The sequence below is a fragment of the Garra rufa genome, unplaced genomic scaffold (genome assembly GCF_049309525.1).
Source record: "Garra rufa unplaced genomic scaffold, GarRuf1.0 hap1_unplaced_050, whole genome shotgun sequence".
Classification (NCBI taxonomy): Eukaryota; Metazoa; Chordata; class Actinopteri; order Cypriniformes; family Cyprinidae; genus Garra; species Garra rufa.
This window is the reverse complement of record NW_027394325.1, coordinates 20,646-47,642: the sequence shown is the minus strand read 5'-3', so window position 1 is coordinate 47,642 and position 26,997 is coordinate 20,646. Positions and strand designations below refer to the sequence as shown.

The 26,997-nt window shown below is 38.6% G+C and overlaps 1 protein-coding gene across 1 annotated transcript in view; it reads left to right on the top strand.

Moving 5' to 3' along the window:
- LOC141315909 (malignant fibrous histiocytoma-amplified sequence 1 homolog) overlaps positions 1-26,330 on the top strand; it is a 40,475-nt gene extending 14,145 nt beyond the window's left edge. Inside the window, exons 2-3 of the mRNA XM_073832745.1 lie at positions 24,456-24,849; positions 24,944-26,330. Of these exons, the coding sequence (XP_073688846.1) occupies positions 24,456-24,586 (131 nt within the window). The 3' untranslated portion in view covers positions 24,587-24,849; positions 24,944-26,330. The remainder of the gene's footprint in view (positions 1-24,455; positions 24,850-24,943) is intronic.
- The last annotated feature ends 667 nt before the right edge of the window (positions 26,331-26,997 follow it).

Here is a 26,997-nt window from a genome sequence, read left to right as displayed (position 1 = left end):
TCCTTACTACCTTTCAGGGCCTTGAACATGTCAGTTGCATTGCTGTCTATGCGGGGTCAGAAAGCTCTCGGATTTCATCAAAAATATCTTAATTTGTTCTGAAAATGAACAAAAGTTTTATAGGTTTTGAATGGCATGAGGGTGTCAACATCTAATACACACTTGAAGTTAGTCTTTAATATATTAATAATTAAAAAACACTGTTAAATGCAGTGTAAGGTAAATCTCAAAATAGATATCCATTTTTCATGTTTATAATTTTGTGATAGGGCTGGGCGATATGGCTGAAAACTATATCACGATATCAGTGTTTCATATCGGTCGATATCGATAATTATTGATATTTTTATGACCCATTTAAAATAAGGACCAGGAGAAAAATATATTACACTCAAGCATTTTTATTTTAAACTTAACCTGCCTCTGATCATAATCCCCTCAGTTATTAAGACAGAAATGTCAACAACCATGGAAAACTCAAATAATTAAAATGTAAACATAAGTCTAAAGTCACAATATACACTTAATTATCTCTTAATCCTCAATTCAAACCCCATTCATTGTCGATGAAGTGAATGGTTTAGCTAATGTATGGCCCAGAAGTACGGCTTGACCACAGGTCAGAGGTTGTTGCAAAGTACTTGGCTGATAATATTTATTTCTGCACAGATTGCTGGTTGCCAGTAGCCAACATTACTTCTTTCCCGGTACTTTAGCCTATACTTTGTGTAATAACAAAAATATTTATTTAAGTGAAAAAAATAAGTCCAAAACTTTCAACATTGAACAATAGGGCCTTACAATCTTTTTTTTTTTTTTTCAGAAATTCTTGTTTTAATTTTTCTGATAATCAAATGAAAGCAAAATCTCTAATTTATTTTTAAAAATAAAAATAAACGGAGCTTTACTGTTAAAATTAATACATAGAAGAAAAATTATATTCAGTTAAAAAAAGGTTTAATAATAATAGTATTTTTTCAACAATTAAGTGGTGACTCTTTATTTTATTTTTTATCATATATATTGTTTTATGTAAATTATTTTATGTACAAAGTAATACAAGACTAATATTGTTCTGTTACATGTTAAACCGTACTTTTATTTTGACAGGTTGCCGTGAAGTTTCAGTGTGTAATACAGTATGAATGATGCTAGTTTCACTAATGAAACGGTAAAATTGACAAAAAGTGACACTCACAGCAGCTTTGGAGATGTATTTATTGGAGTTTGTCTGTTCATGTGAGATGCAAAGGCCAAACATTAGCGGGAGCGTCACGTGTGCTTCAGTATGCGTGTAGTGAAAGTAAAACGCGTCTCCTCCATTCATACATATAGAGGCAAACGGAACATGCAGGATTCATATTGAAAACGGTCTTTTGCATTTCAGTTTTCACAGACACTAGTCCATATCGCGATCAGAATTAATTAACAGACCAACTTTTGATTTATTGGTCCAAAAATCGACGAATTCCGCCCTATAGTAAAGTCCGTTTTTATGAATGGAGTCCGCGATCCCGTCTGTGAGTAGACATTCTAAACGCGCGATCATGTAGAGACAGAAATCAAATGCCGTCGTGTAAATAAGATAAATAACATAAGGCTATTTAGTTTGTTTAATACAACAACATGGACCCGTTCTGTAGGAAAGATAACCTTAACTCCTATTGTGATCTGGCGCTATGAACTGAACGTTAAAGGGGGGCTGGGCGGGCCGACGAAGAATACAACATATCGAACGTTTTATCGAACACATTTTTTATTGATATCGATCTCTTGTCTATCGCGATATATATCGTTATCGTTTTATCGCCCAGCCCTATTTTGTGATCCCTAAATTTACTTGTAACATTTAAAATGACTGATTTTAGTGGTTTATTATTTTATTTATTTGGACAAAATAAGTATGAAAAATGGAATATGTAGTCAGTGTTTTTATATTATTATGTATTTTAATAATTATTATGAATTTTGATAATGGACATTTATCAGTTATCAAGCAAAAAACTAATCGTTGGCTTATAAGCATTAACCATCATTTTAATATTGGTGCATTCTTAAAATTGGGTAAATCTCAAAATATTTTTTTTTCTGTATTCATAATTGATTAATTATTATTATAAATATTATTTTACATTCTTTTTTGACAAAATAATGTAGAATTTAAATACTGGCCATTTATCAGTTATCAGCCAGAACATAAAAACGAATTATCGGCTTATAAGCATTGACAAGCATTTTATTATTGGTTCATTCATAAATTTTGGTAAATCTCAAAATAAAACTTAATTTTTCTGTATTTATAATTTTGTGATCCCTAAATTCACTTGTAGCATTTAAAACTGATTTTAGTGCTTTAATATTTTACTTATTTGGACAAAATGGTATGAAAAATGTAATATGTAGTCATATTTAAGTGTTTTTTACTTTTTTTTTTTTCAGACAAAATAATGTATAATACTGGCCAGATATTATAAGCCAGAACAAAATCTAATTATAGGCTTATTAGCATTAACCATAATTTTATATGGGTGCATTTTGGTAAATCTCAAAATAAAAATGAATTTTTCTATTTTTGTAATTTTTGTTGCCTAAATTCACTTAAAGCAACTGATTTTAGTGATTTATTTGGACAAAACAGTATTAAAAATGTCATATGTAGTCATATTTACATCAGCTGATTTAAGTGTTTTTAAAAAAAATTTTTTAGACAAAATTTCAGTTAAAAGTCATAACAAAAAAAGTAATTATCGGCTAATAAGCATTAACCATAATTTTAATATTGGTGCATTGAAAAATGTTGGTAAATCTTAAAATAAAATAAAAAAATGTCTATATTTGCAATGTTGTGATTCCTAAATTCACTTGTAGCATTTAAAACAACTGATATTAGTGCTTTATTATTTTATTTATTTGGAGAAAATAGTATTAAAAATGTCATATGTAGTCATATTTACATCAGCTGAATTTAGTATGTAAGTGTTTTTTTTAGATTTTAGTCTTTTTTTTTTTAGACAAAATAATGTAGAGTTTTAATACTGGCCATTTATCAGTTATCAACCATAACAAACAAATAATTATCGGCTAATAAGCATTAACCATAAATTTAATATTGGTGCATTTAAAGATTTTGGTAAATCTTAAAATAAAAATATTTTTTCCCCTCTATATTTACAATATCGTGATCCCTAAATTCACTTGTAGCATTAAAAACAACTGATTTTACTTTTGTTACGCCAGGCCAGCAGAGGGAGCCCTTACCCCCACTGACTGTTGCTGCTCCCTCTGCTGCCTCTATGGTTACTTCCTGTTTACCAGACATAAAAGCCAGCTCATCACACACACACATTGCGAAGTATTGATTTACATTTGTGGACCTTACTGAGCGTTTTTCCCTGTTTGTTTTTCCTGTTTTCCTAGTCATAGTCTTAGTCAGTTGATTCCTAGTCTTAGTCATAGTTTTCTAGTTTCTGGTTTTCATTTCATTGTTTCCTTTGGACTGCTCACCTGGATTTTGACCCACGCTTGTTCTTTGGATTACGCTATTGGATTATCTTTGCTGTTGATGTTTGCTGGTGATCGACCCTGTCTGTTCTGACCTCGTCTAAATAAAGCCTTGCATTTGGATCCCCACTCTCAGTCATCCCGTTTGTAACAGAATACTTCGCCACACCCGGATCCAGCGGCTTTATTCACCACCAGCAGAACAACCCATCAAGAATGGATTCAGCAGGAAGTTTGTCCAACCCCGTAAGTCTGCTCTGCTCCATCTTTCAAAATGGCCGTCCCATCGAGCATTATGTGAGGGATTTCATTGCTTATTGTTATCTGGCACCTTACGATGAGACCTTAATGAAGGAGTGTTTTTGGAGTGGGTTGGACACAGATATCGGTTACAATTTACCCGATGAGGACCCTAGTTGGACCCTCGCACAGTTTATTGACTTTGTGTTGTCGCACTGTGGATCTCCGTTCACTGTGGGAGTACTAGAAGGGCCTCAGCACAGGATGTCTGCTAGTCTCGAGCCACAGCACAAGATGTCTGCTAGCCCAGAGCCACAGCACAAAATGTCTGCCAGCCTAGAGCCTCTGCACAAGATGTCTGCTAGCTTCGAGCCACAGCACAAGATGTCAGCTAGCTTCGAGCCACAGCACAAGATGTCTGCAAGCTTCGAGCCACAGCACAAGATGTCAGCTAGCTTCGAGCCACAGCACAAGATGTCTGCTAGCTTCGAGCCCAAGCACAAGATATCTGCTAGTTCAAAGCCTGTTCATAAGATGTCTGCCTTTCAGGAGCCCGTTCACAAAATGGCCGCCTTTCCCGAATCAGCTTTCGGAAGGACCATCCTTCCTGAGTCCGCATTCAAGATGGACACCCGATTGGACCCAGCTCACAAGAAATCTACCACGTCTGACTTATCTCACAAGATGGCTGCCACCCCAAGGCCCGATCACAAGATGGCCGCCATCCCCAAACCTGTTCACAAGAGGGCCGCCACCCCCGAACCCGATCACAAGATGACTGTCCTTCCCGAGTCAGCTCATAAGATGGCCTCCTTTCCTGAGTCTGCACCCAAAATGGCCGCTCTTCCAGACCCTGCTCACAAGATGGCCGCCGTTCCAAGGCCCGTTCATAAGATGGCTTCCGTTCCTGAGTTCCCGGTCAGAATGGCCACCACGCCAGAGCCTGCTGCTAAGATGGCCGCCACGCCAGAGCCTGCTGCTAAGATGGTCGCCACGCCAGAGCCTGCTGCAAAGATGGCCGCCACGCCAGAGCCTGCTGCAAAGATGGCCGCCACGCCAGAGCCTGCTGCAAAGATGGCCGCCACGCCAGAGCCTGCACCCAAGATGACCGCCACGCCCGTGCTTGCACACAAAATGGCCGCCACGCTTGAACCTGCACGCAAGATGGCCGCCATACCTGAGTCTGTTATTAACAGGGTGGCTACAGCGTCAGACTCTCACCCTCCCAGGACGTATCAGAGACTAATGTCTAGCTTGGAGGACCCACCACTGCGGTCGGCTCGTTCAGCTGGTCCCTTACTGTCAGCCGAGCCAGCATCTGCTAGCGCCACGTCAACCAAGCCAGCGTCTGCTCACGCCACGTCAACCAAGCCATTGCCTGTGAACGTCATATCTGCTTCTCTCGAACCTGCACCAGCTGCCGTTCCTACCAAGTCAAGTCACGTCACAGTCACTGTCCCTGCCAGGACAAGTCAAGATACAGCTGCTGTTCCTGTCAGGCCAAATCATGTCGCAGCAGTCGTTTCTTCAGAGCCAAGTCAAGCAGCTGTTCCCTCCGAGCCAGGCCAAACCACAGCTGTCCCTGTCACGCCAAATCAAGTTACAGCTGCTGTCCCTGCCGAGTCGAGTCACGTCACAGTCACTGTTCCTGCCAGGACAAGTCAAGATACAGCTGCTGTTCCTGTCAGGCCAAGTCAAGCAGCTGTTCCCTCCGAGCCAAGTCAAGCCACAGCTGTCCCTCTCACGCCAAATCAAGTCACTGCTGCTCCTGTCATGACGAGTCAGGTCATAGCTACTCCTTCACTGCCAAGTCACATCTCCCCTGAGCATCCAGAGCCTTCACTCTCAAGCCATACAGAGCCAACGCTCCCAAGCCATGCAGAGCCAACGCACCCAAGCCATGCAGAGCCAACGCTCCCAAGTCATGCAGAGCCAACGCTGCCAAGCCATGCAGAGCCAACGCTCCCAAGTCACACAGAGCCAACGCTCCCAAGCCCCACGCCCAATGACCCGGAGGGCATTCCTCCGCCAACTGTGTTACCTGTTATGGCTATCGCCATTTTGAGTGTGTGGGCTGCACACTGTGCCCCAGTGGCCTCTTCTGCCCATGAGTCTGCCCACAAGTTTGCTCTGGAGAGCTCTTCTGCACGCATGTCCGCTGCGCCTATACCTCCTTCGGAGGTGGCGTCCATAGCGGAACTTCACGCTCTGCCCGCTCAGCCAAGGCTTCACGCTCTGCCAGCACCGCCAAGGCTTCTCGCTCTGCCCGCTCCGCCAAGGCTTCACGCCCTGCCCGCTCCGCCAAGGCTTCGCGCCCTGCCCGCTCCGCCAAGGCTTCACGCTCTGCCTGCTCCGCCAAGGCTTCACGCTCTGCCCGCTCAGCCAAGGCTTCACGCTCTGCCCGCATCGCCAGTGCTCCCTGCTCTGCCAGCGCCGCCAAAGTTCCCTGCCCTGTCTTCTCCGCCAAGGTTCCTTGCTCTGTCTGCCCCGCCAAGACTCCCTGCTCTGCCTGCACCGCCTAGGTTCCCTGTCATCTCTGTCTTGGCGTTTGGGGCCGTTCCAGAAGTCTCTGTCTGCCCAGGAACCGCCCCGAAAGTCGGTCCTGAAGTTCTCGTCTGCCTGGTCACGGCTATGGAGGCCACGTTCTCCCGTGAACTCTCTACTTCTCTCCTTGCTCTGTCTGCCTCCTCTATCCCTGTTCTCCCCAGGTCCCAGTCCATGATGCGGCCACCTGTTCCGCCCTGGAGGGCTTCTACGCCTCCTGTTCCGCCCTGGAGGGCTCCTGCGCCTCCTGTTCCGCCCTGGAGGGCTCCTGCGCCTCCTGATTCGCCCTGGAGGGCTCCTGCGCCTCCTGATTCGCCCTGGAGGGCTCCTGCGCCTCCTGCTCCGCCCTGGAGGGCCCCTGCGCCTCATGCTCCGCCCTGGAGGGCTCCTGCGCCTCCTGCTCCGCCCTGGAGGGCTCCTGCGCCTCCTGCTCCACCCTGGAGGGCTCCTGCGCCTCCTGCTCCGCCCTGGAGGGCTCCTGCGCCTCCTGCTCCGCCCTGGAGGGCTCCTGCGCCTCCTGTTCCGCCCTGGAGGGCTCCTGCGCCTCCTGCTCTGCCCTGGAGGGCCGCTCCGCCTCCTGCTCCGCCCTGGAGGGCTCCTAAACCCCTTGCTCCGCCTTCGGCTCCGCCCTGGAGGGCTTCTACGCTTCCTGCTCTGCCCCGGAGGGTCGCTAAGCCTCCTGCTCCGCCCTGGAGGGCTCCTAAGACTCTTGCTCCACCTCAAAGGACTGCTCTGCCTCCAGCCCTGCCCTGGAGGGCTCCTGAATCTCCTGCCCTGCTCTGGAGGGCCTTTGCCCCACCTGTTCTGCCTCAGTCTCCTGGCCCCCCCACCGCTCCCCTGGACTGTTTCCTCCTGTTGTTTTTTGGAGCGTCTGGAAGCCGCTCCTTGGGGGGGGGCTATGTTACGCCAGGCCAGCAGAGGGAGCCCTTACCCCCACTGACTGTTGCTGCTCCCTCTGCTGCCTCTATGGTTACTTCCTGTTTACCAGACATAAAAGCCAGCTCATCACACACACACATTGCGAAGTATTGATTTACATTTGTGGACCTTACTGAGCGTTTTTCCCTGTTTGTTTTTCCTGTTTTCCTAGTCATAGTCTTAGTCAGTTGATTCCTAGTCTTAGTCATAGTTTTCTAGTTTCTGGTTTTCATTTCATTGTTTCCTTTGGACTGCTCACCTGGATTTTGACCCACGCTTGTTCTTTGGATTACGCTATTGGATTATCTTTGCTGTTGATGTTTGCTGGTGATCGACCCTGTCTGTTCTGACCTCGTCTAAATAAAGCCTTGCATTTGGATCCCCACTCTCAGTCATCCCGTTTGTAACAACTTTGCTTGTAGCATTTAAAACTACTGATTGTATTATTTTTTTAATTGTACAACATAGAATGAAAAATGTAATATATAGTTGTATTTACAACAGCTGATTTTAGTATCTAAGTGTTTTTGATTATTATTTAGCACGTTTTAGACAAAATAATAAAGAATTTGATCAACAATAACATAAAAACTAATTATCGGTTTATAAGCATTAACCATAATTTGTATATTGCTGCATTCATAATTACCACACATACAGTAAAGTCTAAAATATTTTAAACAGCATGCTGATACCATGGTCTTCTTTGAAATACCATGGCATATGAATATGGTATCATCTTATAGTACCATGAAATATATCAAAGTCTTATATATTTAGTTCAAATGAATGATGAATGATCACACCTCTCATACTTAAAGATAAAACAGAAGTGCACAACCTTCCATCCCAGTTCTGATATTGTCTTCTGCTCACATTTTCTTGATATACTAGACATATGCAAGTCAGCATGGCATTGTGACAGTGTCGAAAGCCTACGATTAAAATACGTTCAAATGCGCAATCAGCGTTCACACTGTGTAAGCAGGATTAGATAGCAGCTATCACCCGCGTCCTGTTTCCATCTCTGTTTCGTGCATTATGCCAGTCAGATATTTACATGTTTCTTTTAGCCTCGGCTTATTTTGATCTTATCTCTGCCTGCAGGCCTCATCAAATAGCAGAGAGTGTACCTTCTAAGTGTGTACTAGTCAGAAACGGCACTCGTTGTGACTCCAGCCTTATTGATTTGTGCAATTGTGCATAGCTGAAGAACATTGGTGTATGCACCAAATGTAGCAAGCTTCATTTGTTGATTGCATAACTGCTGTACTGCCAGCTGCAGTGTGTTGTGAGTGGACAGATCCGTCCGTATGGATGAAGTCCTCCAGCCATGACCTTTGGCAGTAAAAACAGCATGAACTTCCTCCAAAGGGAGAGATGCTGCTATTCCTGGAAGCCAGAGTTTGAGGCTGTTCTGTGGTGGAGAAAGATCTTGTGTGACTTCAGTATTTCGGTTAGGACTAGCATAACATTCTCACTTGATTTGTAGAATGCAGAAACGCAGGGTGAAAATGAAGGGAACGTTTATGTCTGCAACTCTGCATGGGTGGAATAATTGATGACGTGTTTATAAATATGCCTAATCGTTCTGCACCAATGACTACTGGGTTAAGTTTATGGAAATGGCAGGAGTGCTGATCTGCTTCACACTTTCACTTGAATGGGTTAAGGAAACATGGTTATTAATGGACTGTGAAGTAAACCTGGGACAAATGGAAGCTTTAGCTTAAAAAGTAAATGAAGACTTAGTACATAACCGGTCAAAAGTTTTTGAAAAGGAAGATTTTTAAAATGTTTTTAAAGAAGTCTCTTCTGCTCACCAAGCCTGCATTTGTTTGATCCAAAGCACAGCAGAAACAGTAAAATTGTTAAATATTTTTTTAAAATATTTACTAAAATAACTGCTTTCTATTTAAATATATTTTAAAATGTAATTTATTCCTGTGATTTCAAAGCTGATTTGTAAGCATAATTACTCCAGTCACATGATCCTTCAGAAATCATTCTAATATTCAGATTTATTATTATTATTATCATTATTATTATTGTTATGTTGAAAACAGTAGAATTAGAATTAGAAGAAGTAGAATTTTTTCAGGTTTCTTAACTTTGTAAGAAATATTTTGTAACATTATAAATGTTTTTATCACCACTTTTGATCAGTTTAAAGCATCCTTGCTAAATAAAAGTATTAATTTCTGTAATTTCATTCCCCCCAAAAATTGTACTGACTTCAAGCTTTTAAATGGTATGGTGTATAATTTTACAAAAGCTTTTTATTTCAGATAAATATTGATATTTCTATCTTTCTATTCATCAAAGAGCCCTGAAATGTACTCAACTAATTTAAAAATGTATAATAATAATAATAATAATAATAATAATAATAATGTTGCTTAAACAGCAAATTAGCATATTAGAATGATATCTGAAGGATCATGTGACACTGAAGACTGGAGTAATGATGCTGAAAATTTAGCTTTGATCACAGGAATGAATTACATTTTAAAATATATTCAAATAGAAAACAGTTATTTTAAATAGTAAAAATAATTTAAAAAAATTACTGTTTTGCTGTACGTTGGTTGAAATATATGCAGGCTCGGTGAGCGAATTTGTTAAATAACATAAAAAATCGTACTATTCAAAAAGTGTGGTAGTGTATATACTTTACCAGTCTTTTATTTGACTGATCCTCTGTCTTCCAGAATCGTGACACATTTTTATTTTGACAGTTTGTTGTATTCTGTAGAAAAGAAGGATGTTTTAAAATGTATTTGTCAGTATTTTTTAAGCAATTTAATTGGTGTACATTCAGAACGTAAATAATTCAATTACTACCGTTCAAATGTTCAGAGTTAGTGACGTATTTTAAAAAAAATGAAATGAATACTTCTCTTCTGGAAGAATGCGTTAATTGTGAAAAATTGACATTTATAATGTTATAAACAATTCCTTTTTAAGTAAATGCTGTTACTTGAAAAAAAAAAGATTATTTTAAGCAACACAAACATTTTATACATTTGTACTAAATGTTTCTTGAACATCAAATCCGCATATTAGAATGATTTCAGAAAAAATTCTAAAGGATCATGTGAAAACTGGAGTAACGGCTGCTGAAAAGTAGTAAGGAATAAGTTGCATGTTAAAATATTTTATAGTAGAAAACTCTTAAACGGTAGTGTAAAAATAACATGCATTATTTAAAAAAAGTAACTTCAAATTGGTGGTATAATTTAACAAGTACATATTTTACATATAAAAGTAACTGATGGTTTATAATAACTAATTAATATTATGGTTTAAATTCCAAAAGTGAAAGAAAGAATTTTTTACAAATATTTACATTGTAAATCATACGATTTGTTCATTTTAGAATATTTCAGTTCCTTCACAAAGCGTTCTTCTCCTCAGCTGCTGTTGAATTTTCGAGAGCTCTGGCTCTCTCATTTGGGGCTTCCTGCATCTCTAAAATCAATACAAATTCAACTGAGCATGATTGGCATAATGTGTCAGCCTAAGCTAGCGCATACTGATGGCAGCTTGGTGGATGGCCGTAATGCGTTTCGGCGGTGATCTCATTACGGACCAGATGTGAGCATCTGTCTTGATCCAGTCAGATGGCAGATCAAGCTTACTGCCGCCTTTTTCCTTGTTTATTTGCAACATACAGATAGATAGCAATGGCAATCCCAACTAAGCTAGTTTTTTCTCAAGCTTTCCACAATAATGATAACATTCTTCAGCTGTCTTGAATACGAAGTACATCTCATATGGCTTCTACTCTTACCGTTTGAAAAGTGTCATTAAGAAACTGCGGCAGCTCTTCTTGACCTTTAACCAGGCCTCTTTGCTGCGTACAGCAGATATAATTGGGTGTTTGCCCTCTTTCAGTGCCTATGTTTAACTTAAATCCACTCGTAGTCAAAGCTGAGAGTTATATATAAGTGAATCTCTTCTTTAGCAGGTGCTACTGGCTTAAGGACCTGTAAGACAGTCTCAGTCCTGGATTCACTTCATGGAATTGAATCATAATTCAGTTTTATTTCATGTTTACAGTGCCTTGCGAAATTATTCATACCGCTTCATTTTTTTTCACATTTTGTTATGTTGCTGCCTTATGTTAAACTACTTTAAATTACTTTTTTCCCCCACATCAATCTAAACTCCCTACTCCATAATGGCAAAGCAAAAAATAGGTTTTTAACATTTGTGCAAATTTATTAAAAATAAAAAACTGAAAAGATCCCGTTGCATAAGTATTCATACCCTTTTCTGGGACACTTGAAATTTAGCTCGGGAGCATTCATATTGCTTCTGGATGTTACTACACTTCGAGTGGAGTTAAACTGTGACAAATTAATTTGAGTATGATTTAGAAAGGCACACACCTCTCAGAAAAGGTCTAACAGCTGAAAATGCATATCAGAGCAAAAACCAAGTCCTGAGGTCAAGATAACTGCCTGTAGAGCTCAGTGACAGACTTGTGTTAAGGCAATGATCTAGGGAAGAGTTCAGAAAAAAATCTGCTGCATTGAAGGTTCACAGAAGCATTATCCATAATGGAAGACGATTGGAACAATGTCTGCCAGCCCCCATCCAAGCTGACAGAGCCTGAGAGGTGAAAATGTGAGGCAAAGAATGGCAGATAATTGCCAAATGCAGATGTGCAAAGCTTGTCACATCATACCCCAAAAGACTTGAGGCTGTAAAGGTGCTTCAACTATGTACTGAGTTAAGGGTATGAATACTTATGCAATGTACTTATTTCAGTGTTTTATTTTTAATAAATTAGCAAATCTGGTTTTTGCTTTGTCATTATTATGGTGTATGGAGTGTAAATTGCTGTGGGGGGAAAACTAATTTAAAGCAGTTTAACATAATGCTGCAACAAAACAAAATGTGAAAAAAATTGAAGGGGTATGAATACTTTTGCAAGGCACTGTATTTCAATGAATGAAAATGATTTTCAACCATTTTACACTGTTCATCTGCTTTACATATCACTCAGATGGCCACGTCTTATTTAAGTGGGCGGTGAGACTACAAGCTGTCAAGACTGCAAGCAGCACAACGCTGAGCAATTGCAATCTAGTCAGTGTTGTAGATTAGAGTGGGAACAATCTAGTTCTGTTTTATCACTTGTGTCTGGCTTGTTCCAGAGCTGCACAAATGAATCCCTGATCTTTGATTACAATACTGTTTGACATTGTATAACCTTTAACGGACGTCTCTGTGTGGGGTTCACAAATAGCAAGAGTGGAATGTTTCGAAACATCTGGAATGAGAAAAAAAAAAAAACATCGGAATCAGATTTGTGTTTGAAGAAGAGGATAGATGAATTGTGCTGGAGAAATGTTTACGAATTCCTTAGTCCTCACTCAGGTCTGTGAACAGCCATTTGTGTGGTTGTAATCATATTTTGGTAGTGTTACTGTGAGAGTGATATGGATTTGCCATAATTCCTTCCTGTGATTTACCCTTGTTGTCTCCACTAAATGAAGTTTGATGGTGGTGATTTTGAGTCATTTTCCATTTCCAGTCATGATTCGTCTCCCATGTCAGTCCTTCCATACTCATCTAATGACTGTTGTTGTACTTTTATCTCACTATGGATTCCTATTTGTTTTACGACTCATGAAAATCACCCAGAGAGGTTAGTACTTAAAGGGATAGTTCACCCAAAAATGAAAATTCTGTCATTAATTACTCACCCTCATGTTGATCCAAACCTGTAAGACCTTCGTTTATCTATCTTCAGAACACAAATTAAGATATTTTGGATGAAATCCGAGAGCTTTCTGACTCTACATAGACAACAAGGCAACTACCACTTTCAAGGCCCAGAAAGGTAGTAATGATAACATTAAAATAGTTCATGTGACATTTTTGATGTTATGAGAATACTGTTTATGCTCAAAGAAAACAAAATGATGGCTTTATTCAACAATTTCTTCCCTTGTGTGGTGCTGCTGACGCAGGAGTCGGTGTTCTGACAGAACCCAGATGCTGTTGCTTCAAAGTTGTCCACCCCTTAATTAATGATTGTGTCTAATTTGCTGTTTTTCAACTGTTGGCTGTGAGCAGACCTTTGATTTCAGGCCTATTCAGTGACAGATTTCTTAAAGCACTGAGCATGTGTTTAAATGGGATTCTCTTTTAACCTCATGCGTTTGGCTTTTTCAGCAGAGTAGACAGCTGCATGGAAATCTCATCAGGACACTCGGCACTGACTGAGACATCCGAATTCAGACGGCTGTTAAGCTCTGGCCACGTGCCGATAAATGCATGCACATGTGACGCATGTGTTTACATTACTGTTTATTGTTATATTCTATTGCTGTTTTTAAGGTTGGATGTAGAGAGAAATTGAAGATTTATTTTCATTTTGTGGTACTTTATTTCTTCACTGAAGAAGGTCTGAGAGACAAAACATTTGTTTTATCTCTGAATTTATTTTATATATAAAATACAAAAATTTTTATTGGGTAATTTAATCATTTTCTCAGCACACATGGGCTTGATTACATAAGTACTAAAGTAGTTTCAGACAAAGTTTTTAATGCAATTTCCTTTTATGCTCCATTGAGTTTGTGACTCAGTTATGAACATTCTTAGAGAGGAAAAGTCTGTTTCAAGTCTTTTTCTGTGTCAGCATAAGCTGTGTGTATACGTGTGTATGCGCTTGTGCATGGGGATGACCCTGATTCACTCGCTGACGCGCTTTGTGCTTTATCACTGAGAGCAATAATCCTCCACCCGAGTTGCTGGCCTTGAGTGGCTGCTTGCGTCTCATCCTGCTGTTCACTCTGCAGTCTTGCCTGATCACTGTTTACTATCCGCCACTCTGAGCTAGAGGTCAAATGGTGGGAAATGAGTGATGCATTCCACCATATGTGGTGCTGAACCTTGTCTTAAAACCCCGGTGAGCAATTTTGGGCATCAAACATAGGTTAAAAAATCACTAATATTCGTGGTAAGGTTTTGTTTTGTTGTGAATGAATCAGTAAATCAAGCTGAACTTCTGCTTGACAAGCGCTATGTCAGCTACACGCTGTTAATTCCGGAGGCAGTTTGTTTTGGCAGTACCTTTATGAATCCACATCCTCTGGACACTCGGGGAAAAAGATGAAGCATTCCAGTATGTCTTTGACCCAGATTTCAGACTTCACAAAGGGCTGCAGAGCGAGTCGCAGCATGAATGCGTTAAAGATAAAACAGCTTTGGAAAATATCTGGAATGTGGCAGTAGGGCTAGACAAGCTTTTGTCTTTTGTATGTGTGTTTTCTAGTTGGAATGTGTCTAAGTCAAGATGTAACAGACATGCAGCTCATTGCATGCTTCGGTATTCATAAAAATAACGTAGGGATCATGCTATCAATATCAATATTGCACACACACACACACACACACACACACACACACTGGTTTACATGTTTTATGGGGACATTCCATAGGCGTAATGGTTTTTATACTGTACAAACCGTATTTTCTATCGCCCTACACCTACCCCACACCTAAACCTAGCCCTCACAGGAGATTGTGCAAAGTTTTACTTCCTCAAAAAAATTCATTGTGCATGATTTATAAGCCTGTTTCCTCATGGGGACCTGAGAAATGTCCCCACAAGGTCAAAATTTACTGGTATTCCTATCCTTGTGGGGACATTTGGTCCCCACAACGTGATGAATACCAGGTACACACACACACACACACACACACACACACACACACAGATTAATTATACTTAATATAATATTGTCATTTCCCCCATTTTCCCATATTTTTACATTTAGACAGATTCATCTTGCACATAGTGGCAAGCTCAACATGCTGCAACTTAAGAAAACACATGCAAATAGAAAAAGCATCAGCAAATTAAGAAAACATCTATATCAGTTTGACAACACATGCTGCAAATTCTCACAATACAGAAACTCGCTGCAAATAGCATACTCACAGCACAACCAAATACTAAAACACATTGCAAATAATCGCAACACAACCAAATACTGGAACATGCTGCAGATACTTGCAACACAACCAAATACATAAATGTGCTGCAACCCCCCCCCCCCCCCCAGAAACATACTGCAAATACTCAGAAATGCTCTGCAAAAAAACAGAAACGCTCTGCAAATACTCACAACACAAACACAGAAACGTGCTACAAACACTTGCAACACAATCAAATACTAAAACACATCGCAAATTCTCACAACACAACCAAATACAGGAACATGCTGCAGATACTTGCAACACAACCAAATACAGAAATGTGCTGCAACCCCCCCCCCCCCTCAGAAACATACTGCAAATACTCAGAAATGCTCTGCAAAAAAACAGAAACGCTCTGCAAATACTCACAACACAAACAAATACAGGAACATGCTGCAAAAACTTTCAACACAACCAAATACAGAAAACACAAAAACACAAAAATCCCAGAAAACCCCAGAAACAAATACTCACAACATGACCAAATGCAGAAGTGAGCTGCAAATACTCACAACACAACCAAATAGAAACATGCTTCAAATACTCACAATACAACCAAATAGAAACGTGCGGCAAATACTCACAACACAACCAAATAGAAACATGCTTCAAATACTCACAAAACAACCAAATAGAAACGTGCGGCAAATACTCACAACACAACCAAATAGAAACATGCTTCAAATACTCACAAAACAACCAAATAGAAACGTGCGGCATATACTCACAACACAACCAAATACAGAAACACACTGCAGAAAAACCCACAGAAACATGCTGCAAATACTCATAGCAATGCAGAAACCCAATACAAATACTTGCAACACAACCAAATAAAGATTCCAGCCCAAAAAAAAACCAAAACATGCATGCAAAAACTCACAATACAAATAGAAACGTGCTGCAAATACTCACGATTCAAAATAGACTGCAAGAAACGTGCTACAAATACATGCAACACAACCAAATACAGAAACATGCTGCAAATATTCATTACACAACCTAATGGAAACGTATTGCAAATACTCACAACACAACCAAATAGAAATGTGCTGCAAAAAAAAAAAAGAAACCTGCTGCAAATACTCACAACACAACCAAATACAGAAACACATTGCAGAAAACCCCCAAAGAAACGTGCTGCAAATACTTGCAACACAACCAAATACAGATAAAGCGCAAAAAAAACAAAACATGCTGCAAATACTCACAATACAAATAGAAATGCACTGCAAATACTCGCAAAGCAACCAAATGGAAACGAGCTGCAAATACTCACAATTCAACCAAATAGAAGCGAGCTGCAAGAAACCTGTTTGTGTAGCACAATACTTGCTACACAACCAAATACAGAAATGCGCTGCAAATACTGTCATGTTAGGGGCAAAAGGAAGGGTCTGGGTCCAGGTGCAGGGAAAGGATATTTATTAATTAAACAAATAAACAAACAAAGCAAAAGGCCAACACGGCACAAAACTAAACATAAACTGAAACACAAAATAACAAAATCCAGAACACGTTCAAAATCCAGGAATCTTCAAGAACACAACATAACACACAGGACAGAAGACAATGCAGCCATGAAGCAGGAGTGAAAGGTGAGAGTTTTTAAAGACCAGATAATAGTGAACAGCTGTGAGTGAATTAGTGTTAATGACAAAGACAGGTGAATGCAATCAGGAAGTGCAGTGTAGGGAAGGGAAAACAGCAACCCCAAGTGGCTGAGGGAGGCCCCACAGCCCAGATCATGACAAATGCTCACAATTCAACCAAATAGAAGTGTGCTGCAAGAAACGTGCTACAAATACATGCAACACAACCAAATACAGAAACACGCTGCAAATATTCATAACACAACCTAATGGAAATGTGCTGCAAATACTCGCTACGCAATCAAATATAGAAATGTGCTGCAAATATAGAAATGTGCTGCAAATACTCACAACACAACCAAATATAAACTCTCTGCAAATACTTGCAAAACAACCAAATACAGAACCAGGCAGCAAAAAACAAACCCAGAAATGCACTGAAAATACTCACAACACAAATATAGAAAATCGCTACAAATACTTGCAGCACAACCAAATAGAAATGCGCTGCAAATACTCAACAACACATCTAAATACTAAAATGCATTGTCAGTATTAGCAGCATATGTTGTCAAACTGGTGTTTTCTTAATTTGTTGTAGTTGTTTTCTATTTGAATGTTTTTTCACTGTACTTGCCACCATTTAACACTCACTTAAAGTTAATATTAAATAAAATGGATAAATGTAATCTTTAGCAAATCTCAAAATTAATATCCTTTTTTAAAACTGTTTATTATGATGATGTTGTGATGCCAAAATCACTTTTAGATTTGTTTTAATTTAGTGTTTTATTTGCAATTTATTTAGACAAAATGTTATACAAAATTGGCCATTTATTGTTTATTTGCCATAACATGGAAAAATGATCAGTTTATTGATATTGGCTAAAATTGGCATCATAAATCATTATAACACTATTGTGCAAAAGAGGTTTTGAAGGCATCATGAAATCAGACACTGGTATGTCTGGCTTAAATATTTACATATTTCCCTTTGACAGTCTCCTTAAATTTGTCATGTTGTTTTAGTTATTGAGAGTTAGTGATAGTGTATAGCTGACTGTTAATAGAAAATTCAGAGCACAAAAGATGAAGAATGTGCCATTGGAATGCAAGATCTTGAGTATGAGCAATAGACTGTAGGAGTGAAGTCTAAGCCAGACATGTCGTGAGTGAGTGTGGCAACACTGGGCTTTGTTATGGAAATGTGTCTTATTGTTTCATTCTCTTTGCTGTTTCCTGTCCCAGCGAGTACAGGATGTTTAAACTGCAGTGTACCCTTACGGAAGTGTGTTTATAGATTCAGAGTTTGTAGATTTATTGTGTAGGTAGGCTAACTAATTCTCTCTAGGCTCAAGTTTTTGTCCTCCCTGTCTCCAGGGCACAAGACAGGTTTACCTCTCAGTAATGAGTGTGTGAATTGTGTGTAACAGGATTAGACCTCTATTTCATTATTGAAAAGCCATGGCCTTTCTCAAGGTGTTGGGTGGCAGTGTTTCAATTGGTATTGTTAGCGTAAGAGCAGAGGTGAGTGTTTGTATTGATAGCTGACAGAAGATAACATTTCAGTACATTTTGTGGTTGTTTGGCTACACTCTCCTCTCAAGCAGTGAAAGTAGAATCAATCCATTCACTGTCATTCTGCACCCTGGCTCTCATTAATAAGTAATAATTGCGGACTGAAGCGAGTCAACTGAGCTGACCTTGACATGACGGCAACATCGTCACCCCGGATGTTTGGAGTTTAAAATTCCACCAAGCCCGCAAAGTTGATCCTCAGACCTCAAATAGCTAACTAGATATATGACCTGTAAACCATGTTTAGAAAGTGTCAAGGCTCTGAGGGGAGTCTAATAGATCATGGGGGTGGAGGGAACCTTTATTTTCACTCCAGGCTTCCTTAGGTGAACCCCTACAGGGCAGTTGGTTTCGCCACTGACCTACCTAACCTGTTTTCATTACTTATTAACTCTTTCAAGAAGAGGAACTTCTGCTGATCATTTAGAGATGTTTTAAAACATTTTACACATATTGTGTTGCTAACATGCACAATAGAGATCTCTCATACCCATTTTTACGTCTACAATTGAAAGCATTTTCTAAAACAGGTTGTTGTATGAGCAAAATGATTGGTGTTTATCAGGCATGTGATTGGCTAAGGACAAAAAAGCAGGAAAATATACTAAGACAAATCCAAATACAAGTAAGTTAATGTTAATGCAGCTTAAACATCCTGCCATAGTGGAAAATCACTCAAAATCGATCATCTAATCAATCGACAACAAAGTCAAATTAGTAACTTATAGGTTATGTATAGACACAAGCAATAATACATACCCAGATCATCCAATCCGGCGATGTTCTTGTCATGATACCACTGTAGCGCGAGAGCGACTGAGGTAACTTACACTGCGCAGCAAGCTTGATTGACAGGTGATCTGACCAATCATACTTCGCCATCCGCCATTTGCGAACGATCGCAAATACGTGACATAGGTCACATTTTCAGGTCGAAAAATCCGGAATTCCGGATTAATACGGAAAAATCACATCCCTGGTTTATTTAATAAGAAGCCCTCCACCTCCACAGCTCCACCTGTATAGATCTGCTAGAGGGTTCTTTCATATATATGTGCAGCAGCGGTATTTCTTACGTGCTTACAGCAGCATTTCTGTGGATTTATTAGCAGTAGCAAGTCTTAATACTCTGTAGCAGATCTATTCCACCAAACACATTAACATTGTCATGTACAGTTGAGGTCAAAAGTTTACATACACCTTGCAGAATCTGCAAAAGGTTCATTGTTTTACCTAAATAAGAGGGATCATACAAAATGCAAGTTATTTTTATTTAGTACTGACCTGAGTAAGATATTTCACATAAAATACGTTTACATATAGTCCACAAGAGAAAATAATGACCCTGTTCGAAAGTTTACATACACTTGATTCTTAATACTGTTGTTACCTGAATGATCCACAGCTGTGTGCTTTTTTTGTTTAGTGATAGTTGTTCATGAGTCCCTTGTTTGTCCTGAACAGTTAAACTGCCAGCTGTTCTTCAGAAAAACCCTTTAGGTCCTACAAATTCTTTGGTTTTTCAGCATTTTTGTGTATTTGAACCCTTTCCAACAATGACTGTATTATTTTGAGATCCATCTTTTCACACTGAGGACAACTGAGGGACTCATATGCAACTATTACAGACGGTTCAACTGTGGATTATTTAGGTAACAACACAGTAGTAAGAATCAAGTGTATGTAAACTTTTGAACAGTGTCATTTTTATACATTCAGCTACTATTTTTGTGGACTCTTGTGGACCATATGTAAACATCTTTATGTGAAATATCTTATTCAGGTCAGTACTAAATAAAAAGTAACATGCATTTTGTTTGACCCCTCTTATTTTGGTAAAATAATTATAATTTTTTGCAGATTGTGCAAGGTGTATGTAAACTTTTGACCTCAACTTTACATTACCATGATAAACTTAACAGAAATAACAGAAAACTGTAGACTTCAAGTAGGAATAAAGAAGTATTCTGTGACTCAGACACTCACAAAGGAAAAAAAAAAGTCTGCAGAAGTCATTGTTCTCCGCGCAGGCCTTGATACCTCATCACGGTTCATGGCTCTTGTGTTTTATCCATAAACCTCCTAGCAATTCTTGCTTACTAGGTCTCATTGTACTGTGGTATTGACTTGAAACTTTTGCTGGGGAGTGCAGTTTACCTTTTAAGGATCTGATAATGCACCTCAGAGAGCAAGAACGAACAAAAAAAAAAAAAACTGTGATGCAGAAATGGAGAGTCTGGCAGAGGAACAAACAGGCCTAAGTGCAAAAACGCACCTGGAAATGTTATTCAGGCCAAAAGTCAAGAAGGATGGATGATTCTTACATTTCGATGCCAGAAATGACTGCATTCCAACACACATTAGCAGCACTATGACCAAGACTAGAGGAGGAACAAGTAATAATGAATGAATCAGCAGGAACACTCACCTTTATTCCGTGTAATTCCCATAAAGGAACTGCTGACTCATTTCCTAATCTATGTCTACAGTAGACACATGGAGAATTAGCAACAAGGCCTTTCATAATCGTGTGCTAATGTCACATAACTCTGGTTACTAGTTTATTGGCCTTGTTTTGGCCTTCACCTTTCAGCTGAGTGGCTAAGTTCAGTCTAGTGGAATTCCTCCTTCCTTATTTAGAACGAAGAGAGCAGAAAATCAATAGGGCTAATGGCGTAAGTGCTATACCAGTCGGGCCGCTGTGCTAAGGGCATCTAATGTGATGCCATATTGTAAACGGTTATTTTAAGTATTAAAATACACAGATATTCTTTTCACAAGAAATTTTCACATTTTCCTAATCTAATTAACATAATTTCTCTGAAAGTTTCATCATTAAGCTTCATGGCATAATTTAATTCCCTTCTGGTTTCACTGACGTTTCACTGTGGCGCCTTGAGGAAAAAAAAGCAGGTCAGCCTGTGGCTGTCTATTGTTAAAACCAGATCAAACCTGATGTTATTAGTAGGCTGATGCATTATTACATCATTAATACGGATCAGAATATTTATAGTTTATTTGTAGTCTTTGGGGGGATAGGTGTGTCATTGCATTAAATCAATTTTTTTTTTTTACATTAAGCAGCATTTAGAAAGATTTTGAGGTGAATTGGAGGGAAACAGACTTTATCCACAAACAGACCATGCTTCTAATTTGGTGAAATAATACATAATAATTTAAGTGTTGCTTTAAGTCCTTGTGAAATCAAAATTGACAATTAATTTTATATGGAATATTGCAGTGTCTGGGACACAACAATGATCCAAAAATCCAAGTATTTCCCAATTGGCAAAAATTAAGTCCCGTCCTAAATTTTTTCTTATTCGAGAAGCCACTGCACTCCAAAAACCGTCAAAATAGAGCAGAAAAGATCACAATTTCCAATTCATGCCTATTTTAAGTGTCTGAAAACTTTTGGGGGCAAAAGTATTCAGTTTCCTTTCAAACATTTGACAAGTAACATCTTATATCCACTGTATAGAAATCATTTTAATGTTGAGATATTCAGAAGTAATATTTCTTTTATCTTTATTGGTTTCCAATTCCTACTCCTTTTGAGTAATGAAAATGAGATGCACTGGGATCTGATCAAATCAAAAACATTTGTGACCCTGGACCTCAAAACCAGTCATGAGTAACACTGGCATATCTGTAGCAATAGCCAACAATACATTGTAAGTATATGCCAAAAATCATTAGGATATTAAGTAAAGATCATGTTCCATGAGATATTTTGTACATTTTTTACTGTAAATATATCAAAACTTAATTTTTGATTAGTAATATGCATTGCTAAGAACTTCATTTGGACAACTTTAAAGGTGATTTTCTCAGTATTTTGATTATTTCAGATTTTCAAATAGTTGTATCTCGGCCAAATATTGTCCTAACAAAACATACATCAATGGAAATATTAGTTATTTATCTTTCAGATGATGTATAAATCTCAATTTCAAACAATTGACCCTTATGACTGGTTTTGTGGTTCAGGGCCACATTTTGGCTTTTTGTCGCAAAGTGAATTTAAAGTCACATGGAAGCACTGTGCAGATGCCTGCGGTCTATAATCTCTTGGACGGACACATGATGTAATGCTTTGTCTTCCTGCGGTTGGTCTGATCCCCTTAAGTACTACGAACGTGCCCATTTGCTTACTGACTTGCTGACAAGCACACTGGAATCCTTCATTAAAGGTCTCTATTTATAGACAAGGATGGCTCTCCTGTCAATTCAGGCTGCTTAGGCTGTACTTCATGCACTTGATTTTGTACCATAGATGTTAAGAGACTTCATCGTCATCAAGTTTTGCGTCTCCATGAGCTGTTATAATCTACTTAATAAAGACATACAGATTCTCTTCTACAGTATTGTGGAAACTGGTATTGGTTCTTCAGAGGATCAATGAGTTTTTAAATGGTAAATAAAATAAGCTTTAATATCTTCAGCTCTTGTGTTTTTCAAGCTGATTTTTTGGGCACAGAAAGAGTTCTTATAAATGCCCAGATAAAAGCTTGTTAAACGGCGCCATCTTGTGGTAGATTTTGAGATGCTCCTATAAAACATTCCATGAGAAAATGTGGATATAAATGTAATGATATTTCATATAAGGATGGGAATAGTAATAAACAAACAAACATTTGTGTCAATAATAAGATATCTAGTCACCATTGTCAACAGGAAAGCTTTGTGTGAGTCCATATGTTAACATCGGCTTGAAAAACGACTTGAATGAGGGAAAGAACTACAATCCCATAAGCATTGTGAATGACATAATCAAAAAATAACCTCTTTGTTGGTGGACATTTGTGATAGTAATGTTAAGCAGTTTGTCTCTAAGAAAAGTTAAAATAAAGTTGGCAAATACAGTTGAGGTCAGAAGTTTACATACACCTTGCAGAATCTGCAAAATGGTAATTATTTGAACTAAATAAGAGAGATGATACAAAATGCATGTTATTTTTTATTTAGTACTGACCTGAATAAGATATTTCACATAAAAGACATTTACATATAGTCCACAAGACAAAATAATAGTTGAATTTATAAAAATGACCCTGTTCAAAAGTTTACATACACGTGATTCTTAATACTGTGTTGTTACCTGAATGATCCACAGCTGTTTATTTATTTTATTTTTTATTGTTTAGTAATAGTTGTTCATGAGTTCCTTGTTTGTCCTGAACAGTTAAGCTACCCGCTGTTCTTCGGAAAAATCCTTCAGGTCTCACAAATTCTCTGGTTTTTCAGCATTTTTGTGTATTTGAGCCCTTTCCAACAATGACTGTATGGTTTTGACACTATGATTTTTCACATGTGTGGGTTGAAAACTTCAGGGTAAATTTAACTTATTTTATTTTCTGGGAAACAACTATCTTCCGTAGCTTCTGAAGGGCAGTACTAAATGAAAAAAAAAAAAGATATCTAAGCAAAATAAGCTAAATGTACACATCTTCTGTTTAAAAGTTTACACCCCCGGCTCTTAACGCATTGTTTTTCCTTCTAAAACATCAGTGAGCATTTGAACCTTCTGTAATAGTTGCAAATGAGTCCTCAGTGTGAAAAAAAAACATCTCAAAATAATAGGTCATTGTTTGAAAGGGTTCAAATACACAAAAATGCTACAAAACGAAAGAAATTGTGGGACCTGAAGGATTTTTCTGAAGAACGGCAGGCAGTTTAACTGTTCAGGACAAATAAGGGACTCATGAACAACTACCACTAAACAAAAAAACAGAGGAAGATATGAATCATGCCTTTGTGGCAGTTTTTCTGGTGATTACGGGATAATACAGGATATCTTCACCTGGTTGTCAAAAGCAAAATTGCACAAAATTCATAGATTTTGAGAGAAAGTGTGGCATGCTAGAGAAAAAACAGGCTCTGTTTTTGGAATCAGCACCCCAAAATTTATAGGAAACAAGTGTTGAATTTCATTCAACAAATGAGAGCTATTATTTATTAAGTGATTCTGCAATTTGAGCACTAAAAAGTCATTTTAAATTTTAGAGAGCTGTAATACCTGTAAAATGTTATATTATTTAACCCCAGTGAAACTTAATTTATCTTTCTGTTCCATTACAGGTGAGCTGTTAAGCCAGCCCCGACCTGAAGGACTTACTGAGATCATCTGCCCCAAGAATGGCTCGGAGCGAGTCAACGTGGCGCTTGTTTACCCTCCAACCCCGACTGTGGTCAGCCCCAGTCATAAATGACATTAACTTCACCTGCACTTTCCTGCCTGTGAATGACCTCCACAAATCGCTGCACCTCTTTTCCCTGTATCTTATATCACACACGTACACACACACACAAGTATACGTGTGTGTTTGTGTGCGCAAAAGCGTGCGTTTTCTTGTTGCCTCTGTCCTTCATCCCACATCTGAGGGGGTTGATGGACCACTGGATATCCAACAAGTGCAAAGAAGGTTCATAATGAAAGCTTGCCATTGGGAAGCCGTCATATCAGGACATACAGGTATATTGTTTTGAAGCTTTGGGTAATTCAATCAATCTCTTATTTGAGATCTACAGATTTTTTCTCATTACTGTTTTGTTCTCCTCTTTTTCAGGTGTTCAGCTCCGACTGCCAACACACGATGAACTGAAAGTATTACACACTGTTGCACTGACATCCTGTTTTTGTCTATGTACACCTAAAGCTTTTTCAGTCACCCTGAGCCTTCCTCGACGCTTAAAGCCTTTCAGTTCAACATGAGATCAGCCGTTTCTTCTGCAAGTTCTTGGAAGTTCCCATTTGTTGCATCTCTTGGACTGAAACTACACCTTGTGCTGCTGGGTGCTGAGTGGTTAAGCTGACAAAAAAAATGGAAGCGAAAGGACACCGTTTCCCTTCAGACTTTGATTAGCGAGGATAGATGTTAAATTGATGCTTTAAATGATGTTGTACTTTAAATGCATGCCTTTAAAGGATTGCAAAATGACATACGTGGATAAATGCACTAGCCCAGGCCTCTTGAGAGGTTTAGTCTTATCGAAAATGAAAGGACAGAATCGTTGGGCATAAATCTTAAGATATATTTATTGGGTTTCCTGCTCACAGACAAACATTGTGTTCGTTTTGGATAGAGATAAGCAGACATTTCAAATGATTTTAGTGAATTGTGCAGCCAAAGATATGAAAATGTTTTGCTGAACCACTGACACAAGCTTCTATCTATCTATCTATCTATCTATCTATCTATCTATCTATCTATCTATCTATCTATCTATCTATCTATCTATCTATCTATCTATCTATCTATCTATCTATCTATCTATCTATCTATCTGTCTATCTGTCTGTCTGTCTGTCTGTCTGTTCATTCGTTTTTTTTCTTTCTTTCAGTCTATGCATAGTTTTATACCCACATGCACTTGCTTATACAGATAATCATACTCCAAAGCATGACGGATATTATTTTAAGCACGTAAATACAAATATCAGCCATCTGGAAGATTGTCACATTCTTGCACATGTTCGAAATTTCCTACAAGATGCTGTTTTGGATACATATGAGCAGAAATATTGATGTACAGTCACGGATGTACAGAAATGGTACAATAATTCAGCCAAGGATGTTTTCTCACTCTGGAGGTGAACTGTGTACGCATATCTGGTTATTTCATAAATATTTAATTCACTAAACATGCTCTTTAAAAGCAGTGTCTAAATCATATTGTACATATTTATCTAAAAAGTGCACATTAGGACAAAAGAAGCAAGATTTTTTTTTTTATAAGAACTGATTCATACTTAGAAACTATTGTGCATTGTTTCAATGTTTCTTTTTGGAGAGGGGAGAATCTGCAATACGTGTTTTGTGAACAGGTGAAAAACTTTTGTACATAATATTTTATTTTTGTAAGCTAACAAGCTGTCACCAGTATCCCACATTATCTACTGTGCATTGTGCATGGCTACTGTGCTCAATGTAAAATTCACAAACTGTTTTATAAGTTATAAAGAAGTTATTCTTTCTCATTGTAGGACCACAGAAACACCAAATATAAAGGCTGGTTTCCATGTTGTTGTACTGTTGTTTCCTTTCTTCCTCATAACATTACACTTTTGCCAAATGGCCAAACATATTGGAGGGACTGAACGTAAACAATGCCACTCATCTGAACAAAACTCGCAAATTTTGCTAAATTATTGCTGCTGAAAATGTCATGTTTTGGGCTGTACTAATCGGTCGGACCATAAAAGACATTTATAGACTGACAAAAGTTGCAACAAATCAAGGAGAAGAGAGCAAAAAACTGTCTGAGGAACAAAAGGTGTTTGTGGTTGGCCAAACTAAACCAGGATTTCCAGAGCAAGAATCTTGTTCTGGGACAAGAAACATTTGTGTTTCTATCAGTGCCTTTGTTTTGTCTCAAGATGCACACGGTAACATTTTTTTTGAACATGTTTATAAAAATGACTTAAATGTCCTAATCAAACAATGGCCTAATCCTGGTTTAGCGTAAGCCGTGTCTGTGAAACCGGGCCTATATTATTTAATAGGGAAGTCTATCTTGTCCTGGTGGGCATATTTATCTCTACTATTTGATTATGTATACAATTTCAATGACGAAAAATTACCAGCACATTTTTTTTGCTTTTCCTCGGCCAATCACATGCT